Raw genomic sequence first — 25,755 nt, 5'->3', positions numbered from 1 at the left:
TTACCCTCCAACTTAAATTGAAATGAGTTTCTCTCGGGGCAGCACCTGTGACTCAAAGGAGTAGAGAACCGGTCCCATATGCCGGAGGTAGTGGTGGATTCACATTAGTATTGAGTACATTGGATAATTGCTTTTCCATTCTTGTGAAGAATGTGTTTCAACTCCATTCAGAAAACTATAAAAAATGTGAAACCATCATCTTTTTTACGGCTGAATAGTATTTCAGGGTATACATATACCATAATTTGTTAATCCATTTCTGAGTTGATGGACATTTAGATTGTTTCCACATCTTGGCAATTATAAATTGAGCTGCAATTAAACAATTTAGTGCAAAAAAAAAGATTTTTATTTCTTCTGGGTAGATGCCTAGTAGAGGGATTGCAGAGTCAAATAGGTGATCTAATTTGAGTACCTTGAGAATTCTCAACACTTCCTCCCAGAGAGGATTTACCAGTCTGCAGTCCTAACAACAGCATACAAGCATTCCCCTCTCCCCATGTCCACATCAGTATCTGCAACTTTGGAACTTTATGATGTGGGCTAATCTTACGGGGTATAGGTGAAATCTCATGGATGTTTTTGTTGGTGTTTCTCTGATGATTAGGGACGGTGAGCATTTTTTCATATCTTTGTTAGCCATTCATCTGTCTTCCTCAGAGAAGGCTCTTTCTGTTCATGTCTCTTACCCAGTGATAGATGGGATTTATTAGAATTCTCTGTAAATCCTAGTTATCAAGGCTTTGTCTGATTCATAATATTCAAATATCTTTTCCAATTCTGAAGGTTGCCTCTTTTCTTTGGCTGTTTTCTCCTTAGCTGTATAGAAGCTTTTCAGTTTTATTATGTTCTATTTATTTTTTGTTGTTGTTTCAATTGCCCTGGCAGTCTTCTTCATAAAATTTTTCTCCAAGCCAACATCTTAGAGTTTCTCACACTTTCTTGTAGTATTTTTATTTTTCCATGCCTTAGTTTTAAATCTTTCATTTATTTTGAATCAATTTTTGTAAGTGGTGAAAGGTATGGATCCAGTTTCAGTCTTCTACATGTGGTTATCCAGTTCTCCCAGAACCATTTATTGAATAGGGATTCTTTTCCCCAGTGTGGGCTTTTATTTGGTTTATCAAAGATGAGGTGGCTGTAAGATGTCAGTTTTATTTCATGTTTTTTTATTTGGTTCTAATTGTCTATCTCTTTGTTTTTTTTTTTTTTTTTTTTGTCAATAGCATGTTGTTTTGAACGCTATGGACTTGTAATATAGCCTAAGCAGGCATCCTCAAACTTTGTAAACAGGGTGCCAATTCACTGTTCCTCACACCATTGGAGGGCTAGACTATAGTAAAAAAAAAAAAACTATGAACAAATTCCTATGCACGCTGAACATATCTTGTTTTGAAGTAAAAAAACAAAACAGGAACAAATAGAATCATACCGCCTCATGTGGCCCACGGGCCACAGTTTGAGGACCCTTGCTAAAGTCTAGTAGGGTGATACCTATGGCTTTGTCTCTATTAATAAGAATTCCCTTAGCTATATGTGTTTTTTTCTGGTTCTATATGAAACAAATAACTTTTTTTTTTCCAAATCTTCAAAGCATGATGCCGGTATTTTAATGGGGATTATATTGAATCTGTACACTGCTTTGGGAAGTATAGACATTTGACAATGTTGATTCTTCCCAGCCATAAGCATATTATGTTCTTCCATTTGTTAATATCTTCTGGTATTTTTTCCTTAGGGTTTCATAGTTTTCTTTATAGAGATCCTTCACTGCTTTAATTATGTATATTCCTAAGTTTTAAAAATATTTATGCTACCATGAAGGGAATCTCAACTTAGCTGTTGTTGGCATATACAAAGGCTATTGATTTGTGGACATTGATTTTATAACAAGAGACATTACTGTATTTCTTGATCACTTCTAGGAGTCTTGTGGTGGAGTCTTGGGGGTTCTCTAAGTATAAGATCATGTCTTCATCAAAGAGTGAGATTTTGACCTCATCTGATCCCATTCAGATGCCTTTTATTTCCTTCTCTTGCCTTATTACATTGGCTAGAACTACCAACACATTTTGTTTTGTTTGTTTTTTTCTCGTTTGTGAAAAGAAGGAGCCATATTATTGACTTTTGCTCTTCTCTTCTATTTTAAGCATTTTAATACTAAAATTTTCCTCTCATTGCTATTTTACCTTCATCCAGAACAGTATGTTGTATAGATGGCCATTAAACGTGAGTTTGAACTGTGGAGGTTCGTGTACACATGGATGTTAAATAAGTATATTTAAATTTTTTCTGAGCTTTGTACAATTAGAAAAACAAAACTTGCAGATGAACTTCATAGCCTGGAAATAGCAAAAAAAAAATAATAATAAGTAAATAAAAAAATGTTGATACTTTGTGAATGCGTATAGTATATGTATGTACTAGTCTATTTAAATCATTAATGATTAAATTCTTTAAATTTAATTTAAAGTACATAAATTCTTTCTAAGAAGTTAAAATTTATCAAAACACACACACAGACTCTTATACAATGCCACTAAACTGGGAGTAATGTAAACAAACATCAAGGTGTGATACTAAATCGTAACTCCATAGAATTAACTGTAGTATATATTGGACTTCTATAATCATTTTATAGCCACATCCTGCTACAATTGCTGTGAACCCAAGAGTTGTGAATATACACTTAAAGTTCCATGTAATACTGATCTCCCCAGTTTATTTTACATAACAGTAAAAAGTGATCCCTTGTGGTTGGTAAGTATTTTTAATTTTGTTTTGTACAATACCACCAACGGACTCACAGGAAGTGCCCCTGATAATGCTGAAAGTGTTCTCAAGTGTTCTGCAAATATCTTTGTTGCAAAGTGACTTTTGGTCTTTTGGATGTAGAGGAATTTCAGGATAGAATTTCAGGTCTACTTTTAGATTCCTGAGTGTTCTTCAAACTTCTTTCCAAAAGGAACATATTAGCTTGCATTCCCACCAGCAGGGCAGAAGTGTTCCTTTTTCTCCACATCCACACCAACATCTGTAGTTTTGAGATTTTGTTATGTGAGCAACTCTCACTGGAGTTAGATGATACCCTGTTTCCCTGAAAATAAGACAGTGTCTTATTTTAAGGCATGCTCCCAAAGATGTGCTAGGTCTTATTTTCAGGGGACATCTTATCTTTCCTGTAAGTAGGTATTATTTTCGGAGGATGTCTTATTTTCTGGGAAACAGGGTATCTCAAAGAGGTTTTGATTTGCATTTCTCTGATGATTAAAGATGATGAGTATTTATTCATGTGTCTGTAGACCATGTGCCTGTATTCTTTAGAGAAGCTTTTGTTCAATCCCATTCTTGCCCACAATGAAATGGGATCACTTATTCTTTTCGTATTAATAAGTTTGAGTATTAGACCTTTGTCAGAAACGTAACATGCAAATATCCTCTCCTATTCTGAGGGATGTCTACTTGCTTTACTTACTGTGTCCTTGGAAATGCAGAAATTTTTAGTTTGATCAGATTCCAGTAATGTATTTTTGGAATTGTTTCAATTGCTCAGGGAGTCCTCCTCATTAAGTGTTCTCCAAGCCAATTTCTGCAAGTGTTTCCCCTGCACTCTCTCCAAGAATATTTATAATTTCATGTCTTAAATTTAAGTCTTTTATCCAGTGAGAGTCAATTTTTGTTAGAGGGGAAAGGAGTGGGTCCAGTATCAGTCTTCTACAACTCACCAGCCAGTTCACCGAGCACCATTTGTTAAATGCAGAATCTTTCCCTCAATTTATATTTTTGATAGGCTTATCCAAGATCAAATGATGATAAGTATATGGGTTTATCTCTTGGTTCTTTTTTGTGTTCCATTCATCTACCTCTATATTGTTGTGCAAGAACCATGCTGTTTTGATCACTATACTTTTGTATGGTGATCTGAAGTCTGATAGTGTGATTCCTCCTGATTTGTTTTTATTTCTGAGTAATGTCTTCACTATTCAAGGTTTTTTTCTGTTTCCATATAAAATGAAGTACTAATTTTTCCACGTCTTTAAAGTATGACAAAGGTGTTTTAATAGGGATTGCATTAAATCTGTAGATTGATTTGGGTATTTCTTTTCTCAGAGTTCCATAATTCTCTCTATAGAGATCTTTCACATCCTTTGTTAGGTACACTCCCAGATATTTCATCTTCTTTGGCACTACTGTAAAAGAAATAGAGCCCTTGACTGTTTTTTCAACTTGACTATTGTCAGTATATATAAATGCTACTGATTTGTGAATATTGATTTTGTATTCTGAGATGTTGCTGTATTCCTGGGTAACTTCTAAGAGTTTTTGTAGTAGAGTTCCTGAGATTTCCAGGTATAAATCATATCATCTGTGAAGAGCGACAGTTTAATATCCTCCAACCTTATATGTATACTCTTGATCACTTTCTCTTGCTTAGGTCAGCCAAAGATTTATCTATTTTATTGGCCTTTTCAAAAAAGAAACAACTGTTTAATTTGATTCATTGATCTGTTGTATAATTTTTTTGTTTTTAATTTCATTTATTTCTGCTCTGTTTTTTTTTTTTTTTTTTTTTTTTTTTGCTGCTGGGTATGTGGTTGGAATGTTCTTCCTTTTAGAGTTGCTTGAGATATCCCATTAAGTTGTTGATTTCTTCTCCTTCTGTTCTCTTGTGGAAGGCTTGCAATGCTATAAATTTCCCTCTTAGGACTGCCTTTGCAGTATCCCACAGGTCCTGCTAATTCTTGTATTCATTATTTTGCTCCAAAAATTTGGTAATTTCCTTCTTTATCTTATCTGTGACCAGCTAATATTCAGCATAAGGTTATTTAGTTTCTATATTTTAATGTGAGTATGCAGATTCCTGTTGATACTGAGTTCAACTTTTATTCCTTGATGGTCCAAGAAGACACAAGGAATAATTTGTATTCTTTTAAATTTGTGGAGGTTAGACTTGTGACCTAAAATGTGCTCAATTTTGAAGGATGTTCCATGGGCTGATGAGAAGAATGTGCATTCAGTTCTGTTAGGATGAAATGTTCTGTAGATGTCTATTAAATCCAATTGTTGAATAGTTAATTTTAACTCTAAAATTTATTTGCTTAGTTTCTTATTGGAGGATCTATTCAACACTGCCAAAATGGTGTTAAAATCTCCCATTATTGTGCTGCTGGAGGATATCAAGTTGCTTATGCCTATTAGCATCTCTCTTATAAATTGAGGGGCATTCTGGTTGGGTGCATAAATGTTAATAATTGAAATCTCATCATGTTGAGTGTTTCTCTTAACAAATGTGAAGTGACCATCCTTATCTTTCCTTAATTTTGTTGGTTAAAGCCTATTGTATCTGTGAATAAAATTGCAACACCTACTTTCTTCTGATTTCATTTGCCTGAATTATAGATGACCATCCCTTCACCCTGAGTCTATATTAATCTTTTAAGGTAAGATGAGATTCTTATATTCAGCAGATATATGGCCTGAGTTTTTGTATCCAGTCAGCCAACCTGTACCTCTTCAGAGTACAATTTAAGTCATTCACATTAATTGAGAGTATTAATAAGTCTGGTAGTATTTTGAGTATGAGTTTTTCAAAAGTTCAGTAGACATTTTTAGTCCTTTCATGATTATGGAACTTGGGATTTGGTCAAAAGTTTCTGAGTGAGTTTACTTTTGTGTTGTTGCATTGTGCTGGTCATTGTGGAGGATGGGTCTCAGAACATCCTGGAGATCTGGTTTAGTTATGGCAAATTTCTTCAACATGTGAATATCATTAAAGTACTTAATTTCTCCATCATAGATGAAGCTAAGTTTAGCTGGGTATGGGATCCTGGGACAAAGTTATTTTGTTTTAGGAGGTTAATGGTCTATGGCCATCCTTTTCTAGCTTGAAAACTTTCAGCAGAGAGATCTGCAACCATTCTAATATTTTTCCTCTTGTAGGTTATGGTTTTCTTACATCTGGCTGCTTGCAGAAATTTCTCCTTCTTATTAACTTTGGTGAAGTTGATTGTAATGTGTCTGGGAGATGCTTTATTTGGATTGAGTCTTTCCGGGCTTTTGAAACTGCTATCTTAATTTCAGAATCTCTTGCCATGTTTGGGAAGTTCTCCTCAATTATGTCTGTAGTACAGCATCTGTGCCTTTCAGAACAACCTCGTCACTTTTAGGAATTCCTATAAAGCGAATGTTTGCTTTTTTGGAGTTGTCCTACAGCTCTCATAGAGAATGATCTGTTTTTGATCTCCACTTCTCCTCCTCTTTAAGCACTTGGGAGCATTGAAATGCCTTGTCTTCAGTGTCATAAATCCTTTCTTCTGCTTGCTCCATTCTGTTACTGAGGAATTCTACTGTATTTTTTTATATCTTAGAGGCCTGCAAATTCTTTTCTCAATGTGTCAAAATCTTTCATGAGTTTGTCTTTGAATTAATTGAACTCTTGAGACAACTTTTGAATTATTCCTAGAATTTTGAATTCCAACTTCAATTCTCTTATTTGTCATCCAAATTTTAAACTCAATTTTTGACATCTCAGTCATTTGTTTATGAATGAATCTTCTAGTCATTTCTTGGGGCATTTGAGCTACTCTGATTATTCAAGTTGCCAGAGTTTTTCTGCTTATTCTGTGCCATGATTATTTTTCACCATTTGGCTAGATGAGCAGGTAAGGTGAAATTGGATTGGAGGCTCCTGGAGTTGTGACTAACCAGGCCTTTGCCAAAGAGCTGGGACTATTGAGTACAGTTTTTCCCCTACTGCTTTGCACAGAACCTGTACAGTACTATAGTCTGAGACTCTGAGGACTTGCTTGGTGTGGTAGGGATAGTTGTCTGTCCAATCCTAGTGTATCAGTGACTTAATGTTGAAGTGTCAGCTGTGAAGAAATACAAGCAACTACAACACCCTGCCCTCTTAAGGGAAAAAACTGGACAAGGAAAATCAAACATTTTCATTATGACACAACCAGTGTACCATTTTTTTTTTTTTATTAAATCATAGCTGTGTACATTGATATAATCATGGGGCATCATTCACTAGCTTCACAGACCGTTTACCAAGTTTCACATATACCCTTGTAAGATGCACCGCTGGTGTAATCCCACCAATCACCTTCCCTCTACCCCCTCCCCCTCACTCCTCTCCCTATCCCCCTTCCCCCTATTCTTAGGTTGTAACTGGGTTATAGCTTTCATGTGAAAACCCTAAATTAGTTTCATAGTAGGGCTGAGTGCATTGGGTACTTTTTCTTCCATTCTTGAGATACTTTACTAAGAAGAATATGTTCCAGCTCCATTCATGTAAACATGAAATAGGTAAAGTCTCCATCTTTCTTTGAGGCTGCATAATATTCCATGGTGTACATATACCACAATTTATTAATCCATTCATGGATCAATGGGCACTTGGGCTTCTTCCATGACTTAGCAATTATGAATAGGGCTGCAATAAACATTCTGGTACAAATATCTTTGTTATGATGTGATTTTTGGTCTTCTGGGTATATGCCCAGTAGAGGGATTACAGGATTGAATGGCAGATCTATTTTTAGATTTCTAAGTGTTCTCCATATCTCTTTCCAAAAGGAATGTATTAATTTGCATTCCCACCAGCAGTGTAGAAGTGTTCCCTTTTCTCCACATCTGTGCCAACATCTCTGGTCTTGGGATTTTGTGATATAGGCTAGTCTCACTGGAGTTAGAGGGTACCATCTTGAGGGGTCCTCAGGTGAATGGCCCAGGGCAAGAGTTCCAAACCAATTGTCCCAGTCAGTATCCACTCTCAGGTGGGAGAGTTAAGAAGGTCTCAAGCAACTAGACAGCACAGGTCTACTGGCAGCTCAAGTGTGGCTCATTCCAGTGCTCCGTGAAGTCAGAAAGACCTACCCACCAAATGAGTTAGTCCAGGGAGGTTGATGCCTCCTTCCCCACCTTGCACCTCCATCACACCCAGTTACTGGTAACCTCACAGGGCTGTAGCCCAGTTTCCTCCAATAAGTAAATTGTGCCAGGGATTTGTGCCTGCCACACTCACTGGGAGATCAATGTCCCCTCAGCCAGGGTGCCACACTCTGCCACCAGCTGGCCGGGGGAGCTGAAGACTGACTACCTGGTGTGCTCAATGGAAGCTGTGGAGTGTCACTCAGTTCTAGCCCTGCCCTGGGATGCTGCTGTTGTTACTTATATTCTCATGGAATATGCATTTCTGTCCCCTTTGAATTCCACTACAAACCAGGTGAGTTTTGAGTTCATAGAAGCTGCAACTCAGCATCTCCCTGTGCCACTGCTGCTGCTCCAATTCTCACAGAGCTGGTGTCTCTGTCTCTGCTACACTCTTTGTTGGGGTGGGTGAAATTAGAGCTCACAATTGGCTCTCAGTTCCTGCCCCACCATGGGCTGATGCTGCTACCAAATGCACTGTTGTGCTGGCTAACTCAACCATTTTGTTTCAATGCAGTCAGCTTTATGATCAAACCTATCCTTACCTATAAAACTTCTAAACCCCAAGCCTAAAAGGGAATAGATAAACATAAGCTGTTAAACCCAAAGCTTGTACTACACCTACCAAGAAAGCCTGGACCATGAGATCTCTTTTACTAAATTGATTCCATCACTGCTTTTTCCAGGAAGTCAGGAAGTATCTTGTCAGTAAAGGATAGCTTTTTCAAGTTCTTTTTTTTTTTTTTGATATTGGACACTGTCACTGGCCACTCACAACCTAATTCATTAATTTCCTTTTCAGTTCCTTTATGGACACAACATATTTAGGACACATTCTTGAATTTCTATATGTTTTGGTATACTTTCCAAACTTCATCATTATTAATTTGCATTGAATGTTAAGTAAATTTCTAAGGTCATTTGGTTTTTGTCTAATTAATGTCTGATTTTTTAATTTATTTTCTATAATGATATATCCAATGCTGAAAGTGGAGTGTTAAAGTATCCTACTATTATTGTATTACAGTCTACTCCTGTTTAGGTTTAATAATATCTATATATTAGATACTAATTATCAGAAAAATATAAGTCAAAACCATCCTACAATATTACCTAAGTCCAATAGAAAGTGGTCCACATCACAAAGACAAAGTTGCAGATACAGGTGTGGTTTTGGAGAGAAGGGAACACTTTTACACTGCTGGCGGTACTGCAAACTAATACAAACCTTTCTGAAGGGAGTATGGAGATTCCTGAAGAAACTCAAACTAGACTTTCCATTTGATCCTGTAATCCCATTGCTAGGCATCTACCCAGACAAAAAAAATCATTTTATCATAAGGAAATTTGTACTATACTGTTTATGGCAGCTCAATTTAAAATTCCCAAATTGTGGAAACAACCTAAATGCCCACCAATCCAGGAATAGATTAACAAGCTGCGATATATGTTTACCATAGAATACTATTCAGCCATTAAAAAGGATGGTGATATTACATGTTTTGTATTAATTTGGATGGTGTTGAAATACATTCATCTTAGTAAAGCATCACAAGGATGGAGAAGCAAGAATCCAATGTACTCAATTCTGGTATGAGGATAGTTGATGATACTACATGGTGGATGGAGAGGAATGGTGGAAGAAGGAAGGGAGGTGTGGGGACACAATATGTGACACACCTCATAGGGGCAGGACACTATTTTTAGCAAATGCAAGGACTGTAAACTGGCTCTTTGTACACTCAATGATTCCCCTATCCAAAGAATGGAAGAAAAAAATATCCACCCAATGTACACTCAGCCCTTAGATGAAACTAATTTATAGCTTTCATACAAAGGCAATAACCAATCTCAGTACAAGAATATGGGGAAGGCAGCAAGGGAGGGGAGGGGAGAGGGAGGTAGGGTGGAGGGAGGGTGATTGGTGGGTCCACATCTAAAGTGCATCTTGGAAGAGTGCAGGTGAAGTTTACTAAGTGTAGAGTATAAGGGTTTGAACACAATAATTAAGAAAATGCCATGAAGGCTATGGTAACCAGTTCTGTGAAAATATTTCAGACTGTATATGGAACCAACACATTGTACCTCATGACTGCATTATTGTACACAGCTATGATTTAATTAAAAAACAAACAAAAAAAAAACTTCACTTAAAAAATAAAAAAATAACCCCAACAATAAAAATAAATAAATAAATAAATAAAAATAAAAATCCATTGATCTACTTAAAGTCTTTTATTTAAAGATTTTAATTCATTTTTATTTGACTTTATTGTTAGATAAGAACACTTATCTGCCACTTTGTTAATTTCTGTAAGGCTGCTTTGTAGACCCTTTGTTCATTTCTTTCTTGTTTACCTCTGAGGCTTTATGATTTTATGTGTTTCTATTGGCAGGTTGGGCAAATTACATTTGAGGGAATTTCCCTTGCCTGTTCTCTAGCTCTCAGTGTGCTTCATTCTATTTCTATGTATCTGGCATGAAAGGGCTCTTATTTGGATGACTTATGCTTGGAGTAAAGGGTATTGGAAAGCATCTCATGAAGATCGCCTTATCCCATGGGGTGCACAACTAAAAACTGTTGAGCCTGGTTTTCTTTCTACTGCTGGGTAGAGGGTTGGGATCTTGTTTTCCTTCTACCTCTTTGTGAAAGGATTGTAGGTATATATTCTGCTGTTACCAGTAAAAGTTTGAGTTGCTTCTACTGTTGCTGACAAGGAGAAAATGTGTGAATCTCCCTACTTGAAGTTAGTTGGTCTTGGTGGTGTGGGTGTATTGGGTACTCTGCTATCACTGTGTGTATGGTGTGAGATAAGTTGCTCAACCCAAGCTCTGCTGACTGCCTCTGAGGGTGGAATTGTGATGTCAATATATGTCAATAGTTGGGGATAGGACTTATGTGTAGATTTGAAAAAAAAAAAAGAGGGTGGCACCTATGGCTCAAGGAGTAGGGCGCCGGTCCCATATGCCAGAGGTGGTGGGTTCAAACCCAGCCCTGGCCAAAAAAAAAAAAAAAAAAAGAATGATTATTAATGGAAATATCTGTTTTGGAGCTAACAACATATAGACACATTAATAGGAAAGAACGATATGACACTAAAAGTTCATAGTGTACAATTAAGAAGAAATTCCAAAATATTTCATCTTTTTTGGAACTATTGTGAATGGAATAGAGTCCAAAGCAATATGCAATTTTAATGCAATCCATATTAAAGCTCCACTGTCATACTTTAAAGATCCTGAAAAAATGATACTTCATTTTATATGGAATCAGAAAAAAAAAAAAACATGAATAGCGAAGACATTACTCAGAAATGAAAACAAAGCAGGATGCATCATGCTACCAGACCTTAGACTATACTATAAACCAATAGTGATCAAAACAGCATGGTACTGGCACAAAAACAAAGAAGTGGATGTCTGGAACAGAATAGAAAACCAAGAGATGAATTCAGCTACCTACTGTTATTTGTTCTTTGACAAGCCAATTAAAAACATTCAGCGGGAAAAAGATCCCCTATTTAACAAATGGTGCTTGTGAACTGGCTGACAACCTGTAGAAGACCAAAACTGGGCCCACATCTTTCACCATTAACGAAGATAGACTCTCCCTTGATTAATGATTTAAACTCAAGACATGAAACTATAAAAATAGTAGAAGAGAGTGCCAGAAAAACCTTTGAAGAAATCGGTCTGGGTGAGTATTTTATAAGAAGGATCCCCCTGGGCAATTGAAGCAGCTTCAAAAGTACACTACTGGGACCTGATGAAACTAAAAAGCTTCTGCACAGCCAAGAACACCATAAGTAAAGCAAGCAAACAGCCCTCAGAATGAGAGAAAATATTTGCAGGTTATGTCTCCAACAAAGGTTTAATAACCAGAATCCACACAGAACTCAAGCATATAAGCAAGAAAAGAACAAGTGATCCCATTGCAGGCTGGGCAAGGGACTTGAAGAGAAACTTCTCTGAAGAAGACAAGGCACATGGCCTACAGACATATGAAAAAATGCTCATCATCTTTAATCATCAGAGCAATGCAAATCAGAATTACTTTGAGATATCATCTAACTCCAGTAAGATTAGCCCATTTCACAAAATCCCACGACCAGAGATTTTGGCGTGGATGTGGAGAAAAGGGAATACTTCTACACTGCTGGTGGGAATGGAAATCAATACAATCCCTTTGGAAAGATGTTTGGAGAACACTTAGAGATCTAAAAATAGATATGCCATTCAATCCTGTAATTCCTCTACTAGGTATATACCCAGAAGACCAAAAATCACATTATAACAAAGGTATTTGTAGCAGAATGTTTATTGCAGCCCAATGCATAATTGCCAATTCATGAAAAAAGCCCAAGTGTCCATCGATCCACGAATGGATTACTAAATTGTGGTATATGTACACCATGGAATATTATGAAGCCTTAAAGAAAGATGGAAACTTTACCTTTTTCATGTTTACATGGATGGAGCTGGAACATATTCTTCTTAGTAAAGTATCTCAAGGATGGAAGAAAAAGTATCCAATGTACTCAGCCCTACTATGAAACTAATTTATGGCTTTCACATGAAAGCTATAACCCAGTTATCACCTAAGAATATGGGGGAGGGGGAGAGGAAGTAGATGGAGGGGGGAAGATGGGCAGAGGGAGGGTGATTGGTGGGATAACACCTGTGGTGCCTCTTACAAGGGTACATGTGAAACTTAGTAAATGTAGAATGTAAATGTCTTAACACAATAACTAAGAAAATGCCAGGAAGGCTACGTTAACCAGTGTGATGAAAATGTGTCAAACTGTTTATAAAACCAGTGTATGGTGTCCCATGATCTCATTAATGTACACAGCTATGATTTAATAATTAAAAAAAAATTAAGAAGAAATGACGACTAATTGTAATGATTGTTAGAAATCAGAGAGAAGAAAACTGTGAATTTACTGAAAGAATATTATGGGAGGACATAGAAAAGAATAACACTGTGAATGTGGATGGGAAGGAGGATTTGAACTAAGAAGGTGAATTATTTCTACAGAGATATACTAAAGTGAAATCAAGATGAAGAAATGTTAATTAAATACTTCTATGTAACCTAGAACAAAGGAGTTTCTAGAAGTGAAACTAGATGTTCAGGAAATGTGGGTGAGTAAGAAAAGATGCAAATAAGAAAGTTGTTTGTAAAAAAAAATTAAATGATATCAACAATTATTTAGTGGAAGATGGTGGCAATGATTATATATAGGCAGAAAAGGATTTAGAAGAAGAGATTGCATATAAAGAACAATTTATATTATTGACTATCTGGTGAATAATGATCTAATTACTAAATATATTGAAAGATAAGAACTAGGATTTCCTTTTCAAATAATTTATGAATTTATCTTCTTGATTAGGGGCATTGCTTTTATCAAGGATACGCTGCAGAGATTGCAAGATCAGTTGCAACACTAAACATTTGTTCTGGACTCAGGTAATGTCATATTCTTGTGTGAGCACTTAATTTTTAGAAATGTCTTAAAAGTAAGAGTGAAGAAAAAGAAATACAGACTTTGTTGTCTCTCTTCTCATATGCTTTATTTTTTACCCGTACCTCTTTCTTATCTCTTTTTTTTATTCTCTTTATCTCTAGACCACACTTGCAGTCATAAAATGTATGCAGAAAAACTTCTACTAGCATGAAAAGTATTCAAATTTTTTTGTCACACTATAACCACAACTAGATTTAATTGCTATAATAGACAGAAGATGAGTATAAAATTGAGCTTGAAAATTAATCTAAGTAAAATGAATGATTCTTAGTTATTTGAGTGTAATGACCATTGTAAAATTATATGCAGTGTTTTTATTTAATATTTATTTACATTTCTCAGTGGAGAATTATACTAATTACATTTTTACTTTTTGAATATTTAGGGGATTATTATTTTTGGAGAATATCACTTATGGTATTAAACCATTGGAAATGTCACCTACATATGAGCATATGCTTTACCAATTTAAGGATAATACTCTTGATGATTTCCCCTTTCAAGAAAATTACTCTGTGTCCCCAAATGTAGATAAATTCCATGGTAATCTTTTCAAATCAGAAGTGAGTATTCCTATTTATGAGCTCTTTATTTATCTTACTTTTGCTAAACTTATTCATATTGAAATTTTGAGATTGAAAACTTAGGGGAAAAATAAGCTGCTATTCATTATATTAAAAGCTTCAGTTGCAGAATGCTTATTTTAAATTTGTTTATTTGGATAATGTAGAAAATGTAATAGATATAAATATATAATTAAAAAAATTCTGCTAATGTTTCTCTAATTGCAAGTATTTTTATACACACACATGCATATTTATATAGTTGTTTTGTACTAAATCTGCACCCTACTTATAAAATTATTTTAAAATTTGTTCTAATTAGTTTATTTACCAATACATTTTCTTTTAAAAAAGACAGGATAATTTTGGTCTAAAATTAAAAGTTAGAAGTAGGCTAAGTAATATGCTAGAACTTGTGTAAAAACTCACTCATTATCTAGGGATGGTGATCTTAAAATTTGGAATATTCTATATTTTTCAAATACAAAGTTATAAATGCAGATTCATATATGTACATTATTATTAGTATAAAATTACTTTTATGCTAATACATGTTACTTTGAAATTGTTATATTGGTAAAATAGAATGCACATGTTTGTTTATTAAATTATTACATTTATTATTATTTTTATAAAACCAATAATTACACATATTTTGGGGGTACATATGATATATTTATAATGTGTGTACAACGTTTAATGAACAAATATTTTCTAGCTATTGTGAAATGTACAAAAAGTGATTGGTAACTATAATCACCTTAGTGTGCTTTTGGACTAATAATTATTTGCTTAATCTAACAGTGTGTTTGTATTCATTAACAAAACTCTTTTCATTCTCTCCTCCTTCTTACAATTTATAACCTCTAGTAACCACCATTCTATTTTCTCCCTTCACAATTTCATATTATTAGTAAGGTCTGATAATGAACTTTGTGAACTTATCCCAGAAAAAGTACTATATTCCTCGTTGTTGAATATCACAAAGGTCATTTGCAAACTAATCCCTTTGGGAAGCTATGCACTACTGCCACCATCCAGCCACCTGCTCAAAGCAATTTTGGAATTATTTTCCTGGAATGACCATCAGAGCTATCATTGTATGGAAAACAAAAACACATAACAGCAATAATGAATGCCACCCAACAAGATAGTGCCATGCTTTGATAAAAACATAGCTAAGAGATGTTGGTATACCAAAGTCATGAAACCTCGCAAAGTTGTTTGTACAGTGCTGCCAAAGTAAGTGCACCATGGCAAATTCACAAACTTAATTGTCAGGCCTTGTATGACCAAAACTCTTATGATCATTACAGAAAAAAAGTTTTAAAATTGTTTTGAGGGGTGGATTAGGCACTGGCATCAACAAGTAGCTGTCCAAGGGGAGTATTTCAGGGGTGATTTAGTGATATTCAGCAACGAGGTTTGTAGCACTTTTTCTAGGATGAGTTTGTGAACTTAATTGTTAGGCCTTGTATGAATGATAATTTGTGACATTTTTCTGTGCCTGGCTTATTTTATTTAACATATCCCGTGTGTTCATCATGTTCCTCAATGACAAGATTTAATTCTTTTTGTTGTCGGAGTAATATTCTATAGTGTTTATGTACCACATTTTCTTTACCCATTCATTTGGTGATAGAGACTTATTATATCTTGGCTATTGTGAATAGTACTGAAGTAAACAATGGGCTGGACACACTCTTCCACATAGTGATTTCAATGCTCCTGGGCCTCCCAGAGTGTTAGGATCGCAGGTGTAAGCCACTGCATGTCCCACCCTATTTTGAGTATTTTAAGGAGCCTCCACATCCATATTGTTTTAAATTATGGTGGTACCAATTTATATTCACACCCACAGTAAGTGAGAGTTCCCTTTTCTGGCATACTTACCAGCATCTGCTGTTTTTTTTTTTTTTTTTTTTCTGTTAGTAACCAAATTCGTTAGGTTAAATTTGTATCTCACTAAGGTTTTTATTTGCAGTTCTTTGATGATTGGTTCTCAGCAATTTTCCTACATTTATAGGCCATTTGTATGTACTTTGAGAAATGTCTATTTAGGTCTTTTTTCCCATTTTTAATTGGGTTATTTGTGTCTGTGCTATTGAATTATTTGAATTACTTATATATTGATTAATTCCTTGTTGTATAGTTAGTTGAAAATATTTTATCCCATTCTGTAGGCTATCTTATAATTCTATTGATTGTTTCCTTTGCTATGCAGAAACTTTTGAGACTGATGTCCTCATTCTCAAGTACATTTGTGTACTTTTTGTTGCCTGTACTTTATTTGAATTTTCACATATACATGTGTATGTTAGGCTTCCACTTTTTGCCTTCACAAAATTAAAAAGGCTTAAACTTTAACAACAATAACAATGTTTAAGATAGGGACCAGAAACAAAAACCTTGCAAAAAACCAATGAAAACAAATACATTCAGAAAAGAAATCAGATGATTGCTGCAACAAAGTTTTAAGCAATAATAATAATAGTAATGCAAAAAAAGTAACATTCACATTGTCCAGTAAGAATATGTCTATTATAGAATGTTTTGACTCTGAGGTTCAGGATGGAGTCATCAATTAACTAATTCTTATTATTTTTTTATGAAAGTATCAAAGAAAAGACAACTAATATTTATAAAGAAAGATAAAAGATAATTTAAAAAAAATCATGCTGAATATTATAGACAATAGAAACAGAAAAAATACTTCAAAATCATTCTACTTAATCTGGATACACCTGATATTAAAATTAGAAAAAATATATTACTATAACGGGGAAATTACAAAAACAATTCACTTATAAATGAGGATGCAGTATCCTGTATCCTAAATAACATATTAAAAAGTTGAAGTAAAAATTAATGTTTAAGAAATGTACTTTAGTCAAGATCAAAAATTGGAATAATTTCCACTCAGATCAGGAACCAGACAAGGCTGCCCATTGTCTCCATTGCTTTTTAACATTGTAATGGAAGTTTTAGCCACCGCAATTAGGGAAGAAAAGGCGATCAAGGGTATCCATATAGGGTCAGAAGAGATCAAACTTTCACTCTTCGCAGATGATATGATTGTGTATCTGGAAAACACTAGGGACTCTACTACAAAACTCCTAGAAGTGATCAAGGAATACAGCATAATCTCAGGTTACAAAATCAACATTCATAAATCGGTAGCCTTTATGTACACTAACAATAGTCAAGTTGAAAAAACAGTTAAGGACTCCATCCCATTCACAGTAGCGTCAAAGAAGATGAAATATTTGGGAATTTATCTAACAAAGGACGTGAAAGATCTCTTTAAAGAGAATTATGAAACTCTGAGAAAATAAATAGCTGAAAATGTTAAGAAATGGAAAAACATACCATGCTCATGGCTGGGAAGAATCAACATTGTTAAAATGTCTATACTACCCAAAGCAATATATAATTTCAATGCAATCCCTATTAAAGCTCCACTGTCCTACTTTAAAGATCTTGAAAAAACAATACTTCATTTTACATGGAATCAGAAAAAACCTTGAATAGCCAAAACATTACTCAGAAATAAAAACAAAGCAGGAGGAATCACGCTACCAGCCCTCAGACTTTACTACAAATCAATAGTGATCAAAACAGCATGGTATTGGCACAAAAACAGAGAAGTAGATGTCTGGAACAAAATAGAGAACCAAGAGATGAATCCAGCTACTTACCATTATTTAATCTTTGACAAGCCAATTAAAAACATTCAATGGGGAAAAGATTCCCTATTTAACAAATGGTGCTGGGTGAACTGTCTGGCAACCTGCAGAAAACTGAAAATGGACCAACACCTTTCACCATTAACTAAGATAGACTCTCACTGGATTAAAAACTTAAACTTAAGACATGAAACTATAAAAATACTAGAGGAGAGTACAAGGAAAACCCTTGAAGAAATTGGTCTGGGTGAGTATTTTATGAGGAGAACCCCCCCGGGCAATTGAAGCAGCTTCAAAAATACATTACTGGGACTTGATCAAACTAAAAAGCTTCTGCACAGCCAAGGACATAGTAAATAAAGCAAGTAAACAGCCCTCAGAATGGGAAAAGATATTTGCAGGTTGTGTCTCCGACAAAGGTTTAATAACCAGAATCCACAGAGAACTCAAACGCATTAGCAAGAAAAGAACAAGGGATCCCATCGCAGGCTGGGCATGGGATTTGAAGAGAAACTTCTCTGAAGAAGACAGGTGCGTGGCCTTCAGACATATGAAAAAATGCTCATCATCTTTAATCATCAGAGAAATGCAAATCAAAACTACTTTGAGATATCATCTAATTCCAGTGAGACTAGCCTATATCACAAAATCTCAAGACCAGAGATGTTGGCATGGATGTGGAGAAAAGGGAACACTTCTACACTGCTGGTGGGAATGCAAATTAATACATTCCTTTTGGAAAGAGATATGGAGAACACTTAGAGATCTAAAAATAGGTCTGCCATTCAATCCTGTAATCCCTCTGCTGGGCATATACCCAGAAAACCAAAAATCACTTCATAACAAAGATATTTGTACCAGAATGTTTATTGCAGCCCTATTCATAATTGCTAAGTCATGGAAGAAGCCCAAGTGCCCATCGATCCACGAATGGATTAATAAATTGTGGTATATGTACACCATGGAATATTATGCAGCCTTAAAGAAAGATGGAGACTTTACCTCTTTCATGTTTACATGGATGGAGCTGGAACATATTCTTCTTAGTAAAGTATCTCAAGAATGGAAGAAAAAGTACCCAATGTACTCACCCCTACTATGAAACTAATTTGTGGCTTTCACATGAAAGCTATAACCCAATTACAACATAAGAATAGGGGGAAAGGGGAAAGGGAGGGGAGGGAGGGGGCAGGTGGGTAGAGGAAGGGAGATTGGTGGGATTACACCTGTGGTGCATCTTACAAGGGTATATGTGAAACTTAGTAAATGTGGAATGCAAATGTCTTAGCACAATAATTAAGAAAATGCCAGAAAGGCTATCTTAACCATTGTGATAATAATGTGTCAAATGGTTTATGAAACTAGTGTATGATGCCCCATGATCATATCAATGTACACAGCTATGATTTAATTAAAAAATAATAAATAAAAAATAATTAAAAAAAAGATCAAATCCAGTTTATGTGAGAATTAGTCACTATTTTTCTTCTTCTTCTTCTTCTTCTTCTTCTTCTTCTTCTTCTTCTTCTTCTTCTTCTTCTTCTTCTTCTTCTTCCTCTTCCTCTTCCTCTTCCTCTTCCTCTTCTTCTTCTTCTTCTTCTTTTCTTTTCCTTACCCTCACCTCCTCCATCTTTCTCTGTCTGCTTGCCCCTTCCTCCATGCCCCACCATGTCATTAATTGTCATTAATTGTGCTCATATCAAAGTTGAATACAAAGGATGCATACTTCTCCATTCCTGTGTTGCTTCACTAAGGATAAAGTGTTCCACTTCCATCCAGGTTAGTAAAAACACTGCAAAATCTCCATTAAAAAAAATACCTGAATAATATTCCATGTACTACAGCTTGCCAATACATTTTTGGGTTGAGGGGCATTTAGGCTGTTTCCACATTTTAGCGATTGTAAATAAACAATCGCTGCAATAAACAGCCTAGTACAAGCATCTTTATAATGAAATGCTTTTTTTCCTTCTGGATAGATGCCCAGTAATGGGATTGCAGGATCAAACGGGAGGTCTAGGTTGAGTTCTTGGAAGTTTCTCCATACTCCCTTCCAAAAAGGTTGTATTAGTTTGCAATACCATCAGCAATGTAAAAGTGTTCCTTTCTCTCCACATCTGCACCAGAATCTGCAGTTTTGAGGTTTTGTGATATAGGTCATTCTCGCTGGGGTTAGATGATATCACAGGGGGGTTTTAATCTGCATTTCTCTAATAATTAGGAATGAAGAGCATTTTTTTCATATGTTTGCTGGCCATTCTTCTGTCTTCTTTAGAGAAGGTTCTTTTCATCTCTCTTCCTCATTGATGTATGGGATTGTTGTTTTTTTTTTTCTTATGGATTAATTGAAGTTCTGTATAGATCCTAGTTGCTAAGCTTTTGTCTGATTCAAAATATGCAAATATTCTTTCCCTTTGGGTAGGTTGTCTATTTGCTTTGGTTGTTGACTCTTTGGCTGTACAGAAGGTTTCAATTTAATTAAATCCCACTTGTTTATTGTTGCTGTTGTTGCTATTGCCACGGTAGTCTTCTGATAAAGTCTTTTCTTCCAGTGTTTTTCCTATTCTTTCTTTGAGAATTTTTATTGTTTCATGCCTTAAATTTAAGTCTTTTATCCATCTTGAATCAATTTTTGTGAGTGGATAAAGGTGCGGGTCTAGTTTAAGTCTTTTACGTGTGGATATCCAATTCTCCCAGCACCATTTATTGAATAGGGAGTCTTTCCCCCAGTGGATATTCCTGTTAGGTTTATGGAAGATTAGGTGGCTGTAAGTTGCTAGTTTCATTCCCTGGTTTTTCTGTTCGATTCCAAATGTCTACGTCTCTATTTTTGTGCCAGTACCATGCTGTCTTGACCACTATGGCCTTGTAGTACAGCCTAAAATCTGGTATGGTAATACCCCTGACTTTGTTTTTATTACTAAGAACTGCCTTAGCTATATGGGTTTTTTTATATGGTTCCATATAAAACGCAGTATCATTTTTTCCAAGACTTGAAAATAGGATGTTAGTATTTTAATAGGGATGGCGTTGAATTGCTAAATTGCTCTTGGAAGTATAGACATCTTAATGATGTTGATTATTCCCAATCATGAACATGATTTGTTCTTCCACTTGTTAAAGTCCTCTGTTATTTCCTTTCTTAGGGTTTCATAATTTTCTTTATAGAGGTCCTTCACCATGGAATACTATGCAGCAGTAAAAAAAATGGAGACTTTACCTCTTTTATTTTTGCATGAATGGAGCTGGAAAATATTCTTCTTAGTGAAGTATCTCAGGAATGGAAAAAATATATATCCAATGTACTCAGTACTACTGTGATACCAATTTATATGGTAAATACCCACACTTGCATATGAAAAATGAAACACAACTATAGGCTAGAATGAAGAAGGGGAAGGGAGGGAGAAGGGAAGGACGGGGGATGGGTTGATAGAGGGAGGGTTTATAGGGGGATCATGCTTATGGAGCACATTGCAAGTACAAGTTGGATCAGGTGTAGAACACAAATATCTTAGTGCTGTCATTGGGTAAATGAGGTGAAAGCTATGTTGAATAGTAGGATGTAATCATTCCAATTTTTACAAATAATCAACACATCAAATCCCATAACGGCATAAATGTATTTATGGTCTATGTACAAATGACTTAATAAAAATAAATAAATAAATAAATTAGTTTCATAATATGGCTGAGTACATTGGATACTTTTTCTTCCATTCTTGAGATACTTTGCTAAGTAGAATATGTTCCAACTCCATCCATGTAAACATGAAAGAGGTAAAGTCTTCATTTATCTTTAAGGCTGTATAATATTCCATGGTGTACATAAAGCACAATTTATTGATCCCTTCATGGGTTGATGGGCACTTGGGCTTCTTCCTTGACTTAGCAATTATGAATTGGGCTGCAATAAACATTCTGCTACAAAAATCTTTGTTAAAGTGTGATTTTTTGTCTTCTGGATATATACCTAGTAGAAGAATTATAGGATTGAATGGCAGATCTATTTTTAGATCTCTAAGTGTTCTCCAAACATCTTTCCAAAAGGAATGTATTAATTTCCATTCCCACCAGCAGTGTAGAAGTGTTCCCTTTTTGCCACATACATGCCAACATCTCTGGTCTTGGGATTTTGTGATAGGGGCTAATCTTGCTGGAGTTAGATGATATCTCAAAGTAATGTTGATTTGCGTTTCTCTGATGATTAAAGATGATGAGCATTTTTTTATGTCAGTAGGCCATGTGCCTGTCTTCTTCAGAGAAGTTTCTCTTCAAGTCTCTTGCCCAGCCTGCGATGGGATCACTTGTTCTTTTCTTGCTTATATACTTGAGTTCTGTGTGGATTCTGGTTATTCAATCTTTGTCAGAGACATACCTACAAATATCTTCTCCCATTCTGAGGGCTGTCTGCTTCCTTTACTTACTGTGTTCTTGGCTGTCCAGAAGCTTTTTAGTTTAATCAGGTCCCAGTAGTGTATTTTTGAAGCTGCTTCAATTGCCCAGGAGGTCCTCCTCATAAAATACTCACCCAGACCAATTTCTTCAAGGGTTTCCCCTGCACACTCTTCTAGTATTTTTATAGTTGCATGTCTTAAGTTTAAATCTTTAATCCAATGAGAGTCTATCTTAGTTAATGGTGAAAGGTGTGGGTCCAGTTTCAGTCTTCTACAGGTTGCCAGCCAGTTCACCCATCACCATTTGTTAAATAGAAAATCATTTCCCCACTGAATGTTTTTAAGTGGCTTTTCAAAGATTACGGTAAGTAGCTGGGTTCATCTCTTGGTTCTTTATTCTGTTCCATACATCTACCTCTCTGTTTTTGTGCTCATACCATGCTGTTTTGATCACTATTGATTTATAGTATAGTCTGAGGTCTGGTAGCATGATTTCTCCTGCTTTGTTTTTATTTCTGAGCCTTGGCTATTTGAGTATTTTCTGATTCCATATAAAACAAAGTATGATTTTTTTCAAGATCTTTAAAGTATGACAGCGAAGCTTTAATAGGGATTGCATTAAAATTGTATATTGCTTTGGGTAGTATGGACATTTTAACAATGTTGATTCTTTCCAGCCATGAGTATGTTTGGCTATTTGAGTATTTTCTGATTCCATATAAAAACAAAGTATTATTTTTTTGAGATCTTTAAAGTATGACAGTGAAGCTTTAATAGGGATTGCATTAAAATTGTATATTGCTTTTGGTAGTATGGACATTTTAACAATGTTGATTTTTCCCAGCCATGAGTATGTATGTTTTTCCATTTGTTAACATATTCAGCTATTACTTTTCGTACAGTTTCATAGTTGTCTTTACAGAGATCTTTCACATCATTTGTTAGGTAGACTCTCAAATCGTTCATCTTCTTTGGCACTACTGTGAATAGAATAGAGTCCTTGACTGTTTTTTCAGCTTGACTATTGTTGGTATATATAAAGGATGGAAACCTCTCTGGAAAGCTGGCTCTAGTCACCCATCTTGCCTCTGCCTCTCTTTTGTTGTATATTTTGAAGTCATGTGGCATGACGCCTTCAGCTTTGTTCTTTTTATTCAGAATTGCTTTGTCTATTCAGGATGTTTTATGGTTCCATATGACTTTTTTCTATTTTTTTAATGCAATTAGTATTTTGATAGGAATTTCATTGAAACTGTGATTGCTTTGGGTATTATGAATATTTTAACAATATTGATTATTTCAGTCCATAAGCTAGATGTGTTGTTGCATTTTGTTTTCTTATATTTTGTTGAAGATTTTGCATCTAAATTCATCACAGATATGGGCCTTAATTTGACTTTTCTTTTGTATTTTATTATCTGATTTGGGTATCAGAAAAATGCTTGTCTCATAGAATATCTTTGGAAGACTTTTCTACTCTTCAATTTTTTGAATAGTTGTTAAAGACAGTGTTCTTCAGAAGTTTTGTAGATTTAATATTGAAGCCATCTAGTTCTGTTTTATTATTTGTTTGTTTTTAGGAAAAATGTATTATTTATATAATCTTATTTCTTGTTATTGATCTGTTCATGTTTCCTTTTCTCCCTGGTTCAAACTTGGTACCTTATATGTGTCCTGGAATATGTCCATTTCCTCTATATTTTCTAATTATTGGTATACACCTGTTTATAATAGTCTCTAAATTTTTTGTTTCTGTGATATTAGTTGCAATGTCTCCTTTTTTGTATGTGGTTTTATTTATATGGGTCTTCTCACTTTTTTTATTCAGTTGGTCTGGCTGATATGTTGTCAATTTTGTTTATCTTTTGAAAAAACGTTTTGTTTTGCTAATGTTTTAAATTATTTTTAGTTTCTATTTGTTTAGTTGATGTTAATTATTTTTTCTAATAAGTATAATCTTAGTTTGTTCTTGCTATCTCATTCCTTGAGGTACATCATTACTTTATTTGCAACCTATTTCCTGTTCAGTGTAAGTATTTATTGCTACGAATCTCCTTTCTTTTACTCTATCCATTGTTTTTTGTATGTTTGTGTTTATATTTTCATTTGTTTCAAGATTATTATTTTTTTTTACTGTTCCTTACTTACATAATAGTCATTAAAAAGCATGTTATTTAATTTCCATTTCTTTTCAGTTTGCAAAGTTCATTTTGTTATTGATTTCTGGTTATTTTTACATGTGTTTAGAAATGATACTTGGTATATATATATATATATATATATATATATATACTTTTTTTTTTTGAGACAGAGTCTCACTATGTCACCCTCAGTATAGTGCTGCAGTGTCACAGCTCACAGCAACCTCAAACTCTTGGGCTCAAGTGATTATCTTGCTTCAGCCTCCCAAGTAGCTGAGAGTACAGACACCTGCCACAGTGCCTGGCTATTTGTTGGTTGCAGTTGTCATTGTTGTTTGGCAGGCCTGGGCTGGGTCTGAACCTGCCAGCTCTGGTGCATGTGGTTGGCTCTCTAGCTGATGAGTCACAGGTGCTGAGCCAATACTTGATATAATTTATATTTTTAATATTTCTTGAGACTTATTTTGAGGTCTAAAATGTATTTTATCTTTTTGAATGTTCAATGTGCTAAGGAGAAGAATGTGCATACTGATACTGTTGGATGAAATGTTGTGTCACTATTCATCTATTTGGTCTTTAGTACAGCATATATGTAATATCTCTTTATTGATTTTTTATCTAGAAGTATCTAACAACGCTTCAAGTGGGATATTGAAGTCCTTAACTTTTTGCATTGGGGTTTATTTTTCACTTTAGCTCTAATAATATTTGCTTTATATATCTGGGTACTCCAATGTTAGGTTTGTGGTTTTTTGTGAGTGTGATTCTCTAATTATCTTTTTATATCAATTTTTTTAACAGTTTTAAGGAATACAATTTTTTTTGTTACATGGATGAATTGCTTAGTGGAAATTCTAAGCTTTTAATGTGTTTGTCATCTCAATAGTATAAATTATATCCAATAAGTAATTGTTTTGTACCACATCTCCCTCCTCCTTCTGAGTCTGCAGTATATATTGTGTCACTTTGTATGACCATGCATACCTGTTGTTGAGCTCCACTTACAAATGAGAATATACAGCATTTGGTTTTTTGATCCTGGCTTACTTCACTTAGGATAATGGCCTCCAGTTTTACCCAAGTTTCTACAAAAGATATTGTTTCCGTATTTCTTATGGACAGATAGTACTCCATGTTTTATATGTGTGTATGTATGTGTGTGTGTGTGTGTGTCTCATTTGACTTCTGCAAGTACAAGAGGTGCTCAACAGTATTCACATTTTCTTACTGATATTGTGTATATATATATATTGTATATATATAGTATATATATATACACAATACAATCTTTCCTTTCTTAAAATGGATATACATTTTGGCACCCTTTGTATGTATATGCCGATATACATCCAAAAACATACATACACACACATACATATATACAACTTTCTGCCTTTGTAGCATCAGAGCAGCATAGAGAAATGCAAAGAAATTAATATGGTGTATTCTAATGGAATATTACTTACAAAGTAGTAGTGTAGTTTTTTACCCTGTTATACTGC

General features: G+C 34.8%; 1 protein-coding gene across 1 annotated transcript in view; it reads left to right on the top strand.

Moving 5' to 3' along the window:
* Positions 1–25,755, top strand: part of LOC128576584 (A disintegrin and metallopeptidase domain 3-like) — a 180,964-nt gene that overhangs the window by 43,196 nt on the left and 112,013 nt on the right. Inside the window, exons 5-6 of the mRNA XM_053578828.1 lie at positions 13,332–13,408; positions 13,852–14,029. Coding sequence (XP_053434803.1) covers positions 13,332–13,408; positions 13,852–14,029 — 255 coding nt within the window. The remainder of the gene's footprint in view (positions 1–13,331; positions 13,409–13,851; positions 14,030–25,755) is intronic.

The sequence above is a fragment of the Nycticebus coucang genome, chromosome 24, assembly GCF_027406575.1.
Source record: "Nycticebus coucang isolate mNycCou1 chromosome 24, mNycCou1.pri, whole genome shotgun sequence".
Lineage (NCBI taxonomy): Eukaryota > Metazoa > Chordata > Mammalia > Primates > Lorisidae > Nycticebus > Nycticebus coucang.
Note: the sequence above shows the minus strand (reverse complement) of the source record. Positions and strands in the feature narration are given on the sequence as shown.